We start from the raw sequence: 1,362 nt of genomic DNA, 5'->3' as shown, positions 1-1,362 counted from the left end.
CGCAAGGCCGCCTGCCAGCGAGGAGTGGGGGACTGGGTCCTAGCCAGAGCGGCGCTCCCACACCGAGGCCGTGCAGTGCTGTGTCCCGGGTTGCGGTGTGTGCCCATCTGAGCAGAGCGGCCTAATGCGCCCGGCCTCCCCACAGGCACAGAGAAGGTGCGGCAGGCGCAGGAGAGCGGGCATGTGCACGTGGTGAGCCCCGGCTGGCTGTGGAGCTGCCTGGAGCGCTGGGACAAGGTGGAGGAGCAGCTCTTCCCGCTGCGCGACGACAGCTCCAAGGTGCACAGGTGGGTGCTGGGCCTGTTGGCCAAGTGGGCCAGTATTTGCTGTCGGGGCAGTGACATGTCGGCCCACCTGGGCTCAGCCTGGTCCACGAGCCGGAAGCTGGTGAGCGCAGCTGCGTGGCTGGGGGCCCACCCAGGAGTCTCGCCTATCCTTACCTGTCCTCCCTCGCAAAGTGGCCGCCAGCCTGGCCCTCCGGTCCCGTCGGCCGAGACGCACTCACCGCACATACATACCGTCAACCCCGAGGAGGGTGCAGAGTAGCGAGGATAGTGGCATGGGCTGCAGGCCTGAGTGTGCGTGTCCTTGCAGCTGGGCAGAGCCTCAAAGGGTCGTTCTGCAGGCCCCTGTGGTCCACAGGGTTAGGGAGCAGACCCTACATGGCCCGCTGCAGTCCCAGTCCCAGCCCCAGTGGTTTGAGGGCCATGTCAGGTGTGTGCATACCCAGAATCCGCCAGAGTGCAGAAATGGAGCCAGGATTGTGCGGTGAGCACCGGGAGGTACTTTCTTCCTGTGTCTGTTTCCCTCGTGCACATGAGCCCTGGTAACCTTAAGAGAGGGATTTTCGTAGGCCTCAGGACAGCACCCAGGACACTGGCCAGCAGGAGCAGGTTCGCAGCGGTGCAGGGCTGCCCGCCTCAGGGAGTGGCCACGAGAGGGTGCTGTTGGCTGGGAGGGCAGGCTCTTTTGCAAGTGTCTGAATGCTGTGGGCCTCGTGGTCAGGTTCACACCTGGCCGCGGGGAGCTGGAGGAGGGAAAAGGCCAGCCTCCATGCTGTGCTGGGTGCCAGGTGCCAGGTGCTGGGTGCGGTCCTTGCCTGTGGCGCTCAGCATCTCACAGCTCCTGCACGTCAGCGTGTTCCAGGCCCTGAGATGGCCTGTCCCTGCCTGGCCGAGCCCGGTTGGAGCTGAGCGAGCAACTCGATGGCAGTCGCCATGTCCCCATGTGTTTGTGTCCCCGAGCCCTCCTGCGTGCTTGGACCAGCTCCCCATGTCAGCACCCACGTGTCGGCACCCCTGTGCCTCCCTACGCCCCCGTCTCGGTGCCCCTTTGCCTCCCTGCGCCCCCGTGCCTCCCTAC

General features: G+C 65.7%; 1 protein-coding gene across 2 annotated transcripts in view; it reads left to right on the top strand.

The window, feature by feature from the left end:
• CTDP1 (CTD phosphatase subunit 1) overlaps positions 1-1,362 on the top strand; it is a gene marked incomplete in the record, with an annotated part of 42,801 nt that overhangs the window by 24,728 nt on the left and 16,711 nt on the right. For both annotated transcript variants that reach the window (XM_014583083.1, XM_014583082.2), the window contains 1 exon segment: positions 146-287. In XM_014583083.1, coding sequence (XP_014438569.1) covers positions 146-287 — 142 coding nt within the window.

Source organism: Tupaia chinensis, unplaced genomic scaffold (genome assembly GCF_000334495.1).
Source record: "Tupaia chinensis unplaced genomic scaffold, TupChi_1.0 Scaffold144022_1, whole genome shotgun sequence".
NCBI lineage: Eukaryota > Metazoa > Chordata > Mammalia > Scandentia > Tupaiidae > Tupaia > Tupaia belangeri.
Note: the sequence above shows the minus strand (reverse complement) of the source record. Positions and strands in the feature narration are given on the sequence as shown.